This window comes from Quercus lobata, chromosome 3, assembly GCF_001633185.2.
Source record: "Quercus lobata isolate SW786 chromosome 3, ValleyOak3.0 Primary Assembly, whole genome shotgun sequence".
Taxonomy (NCBI): domain Eukaryota; kingdom Viridiplantae; phylum Streptophyta; class Magnoliopsida; order Fagales; family Fagaceae; genus Quercus; species Quercus lobata.
Window position 1 is genome coordinate 8,345,651 of NC_044906.1, and position 2,950 is coordinate 8,348,600.

Genomic DNA, 2,950 nt, shown 5'->3' on the forward strand with positions numbered 1-2,950 from the left:
GTTTAGGGAGTTGGAGAAGACACGCCAAGCAACATGTTTCTTTTATCAACTTTAAACCGCTAGAGCTTTACTGAACATACCTCTTGGCCCTCCAAACCACGACTCCCAAAATTTCCCCAAAGAGACTTATGAGCTTGGGTCATAAGCCGAAGATGAGATGACATACCTCGGGTTTTGTTGTTATTTTGCGTAAATATGGGCTCTTGTTGAAGAAGCCGCTTGCCATGAGTGTAAGAGAGGTAATATGAGCCGTGAGCTTTGATTCATTGCTTAAGCCCAATCCATATGTTGATGTTGATAATGTCGTGGGGTTATGATCCCAATTGATGAAGAGGAAATGTGGACCATGAATCCGCCTCTTGAAGTAAGGATTTTGCGGGTCATGTGAGCCCAATCCATGTAGTTGAATAAGATATGAGCTTATTTTGGGCTTTAAATAGATTTACCCAAAAAAACCAATAATATGTTGATGTGGCATGGGTTGCCAATGAAATAATGCCATGTGAGCCGAAAAAATGGTCCTCAACAAAGTACTAGAAGGAAATCTCCAAGTGTGTTACAACATATTCCGCATGGACAAGACCATTTTTAGGCACTTGTGTAATGAGTTGAAGCGGTTGCACCTATTAGAGGAGGACACTGGTATTGTTTCAGTTGAGGAGGCTATTGGGACAGTGCTATTTATTGTCGGACACAACGCTGACTACTGGCTAACTGCCAACTGCTTCCAACATTCTCTCAAGACCACTCAAAGGCAATTCCGGCATGCCTTGCGTGCTATCCATGCTTTGGGATGTCTCATCATCTGGCTCGACGCTGATGCAGCTGAGCTTCCTCATTCACTTCGAGGGAATGAGAAATATTACCCATGATTTGAGGTATGCTTTGATTTTTCTTTTTTTAGTTCTTAGATAAATTATCACTTTGATTCATTAAAATTTGAAAAATCTGTAATAAAGGATAGAAAGAATCCCCTATGAAGTGTGAAAGTGATCTAGTTGCACATAAGTTGAATTTACCTAATTAGAGCTACCTATTTTTTTAATAGAAATATGTGGGGGCCATCGATGGGACGCACATAAGTGCTTCTGCCTCATCTGGTAGGACCATCGCATTCATAGATAGACGAAGTGACATCATCCAAAACGTGATGTGTGCATGCAACTTTTTGACATGCGGTTTACGTATATGCATTCTGGATGGGAAGGGAGTGCGAATGATTCATGAGTCATGCAGGATGCACTTGGACATGCTGAGTGTGAGTTCCCTTGGCCACCTAGAGGTAAAAAAAATTTTTATTGCATCAGTATGATAGCTTTCATAATTGTAGCTGCAGCATTGCAGAACTAGGACTGGCAAAATTTCGATATATGAGTTGTACTTACATGTCGTGAACTTGATAGAATTACTGATTAGATTTGTAAAAATTTGAACAACTCTTGCAGAGTCTCCTCGAACTAATTTTGGCATATCATCTAACCAGGAAACAGATAATGATAAGGAATATAAAAAACAGATAGCTAAACTTATAATAATAATCTTTGGCCAGTAATTTGAATTATCTTATACCATGAGAACTAAAGTCATACCAGAGATATCTAAAACAGTTTCTACATTGTGGTTAATGCATTGCACTTAGAACATGTCAACAAGTCTTTCAAGTTCTTGCCCCAAGTCAAACTCAGTTTCCTCTAGCACCAGTTTTCTAGATTCCCAACCTACATAGTGTTTTTATTTTCATTGTCAGGAGCATAATATGTGGAATAAAATTCTATCACTCTTGTGATTTTGAGTTGTTTCTTATAAATTCAAAATATTGCTGTGATAGTTGAAAGTGAAGAAGTAATTATTGTGGTAAATCCGCTCAACAAACATTATACTAAGCATGTTGTCATCTGATTAAGTGTGGTTCTTAACTTCTGATAAAAATCTAGGTGTTTTTCCTTCCAATTGTCTGGTAGATAGTTACTGGAAGGTGATCAACTAATTCTCTCCACTTAGTAACTGTATGAACATATACTTTAGCTTGTTTTGATACACAATATGTAGAAATCAGTAGTTGGCTTGTTTTATAGCTCACCTTGCTCAAATCCAATATATTGTTAAGAAGCTGGAGTAGAGCTGTTGATCATTTTCTAATCTGTGTAACAGTTGAATATTGTTCATTTGTGAGGCAATCATCACACATGAGAATGTCCAGCAAACCAATTACTGCAGCCATAGGTGTCCTCAATTCATGATTGCAATGCATCAGGTTTTATAATTGAACCATAACCTCATAAGACAAACATCTACAAAATCTAACACTTGAAATTACTGACCTCATGTTCGCTAGAAATTGGCTTTTATAGTTACTAAAAGCCTTTGCCCTTCTTCTTGCATCAAGATGGCTTATTAGTTCTGCTCTTAGTTTCATTTCCTTAGATACCCCATTAGTCAGTATCAAAATGCAAATGCATCCAATGAATAGGATACATAAAGATGCAGATATCAATAATAGTAGCTGTGTGTTTTAGGCACTTGTCATCCACTTTTTTTTTTTTTTTTTTTTTTTTTGCTTAGGGCTTATTTCAAGTAATTCAGTTGGATTTGAAATGTGGATTACCAGAGATGGTTCCCTTATTTGAGCTGAATAATTAAGCTATCGGGGCTAAGAATCCAAGTTTGATTTATTTTTAAGTTAATACTATCTGTTAAGGAATTTTTAGCTTTTGATAGGAAAAGTAAGGTATAATTATGGGTTTTTACTTTACATCTGGAAGAAGATGTTTATTATTACTATATAATTTGAGTTTTTGATCAATGTTCTCATGGCTACCCAAATAATTGGACAGCAAATTAAAACAAATTGTTATTTACATTTTTCTTTTTTGGTTAAGTGTGTGTTGAATTGAGTTTATTTTATTTATTTCTTTTTTGGCTTAAAGAATAAATTGTGTAAAAAAAATGG

General features: G+C 35.9%; 1 protein-coding gene across 1 annotated transcript; it reads left to right on the forward strand.

Moving 5' to 3' along the window:
* Positions 1-515: 515 nt before the first annotated feature.
* On the forward strand, positions 516-872 carry LOC115980235. The gene has a single exon (XM_031102511.1). It carries the CDS (start codon positions 516-518, stop codon positions 870-872), a length of 357 nt encoding a protein of 118 aa, XP_030958371.1.
* The last annotated feature ends 2,078 nt before the right edge of the window (positions 873-2,950 follow it).

Coding starts and splice junctions, on each gene's coding strand:
- LOC115980235 (XM_031102511.1), top strand. CDS start 516: ATGGTCCTCAACAAAGTACTAGAAGGAAATCTCCAAGTGTGTTACAAC.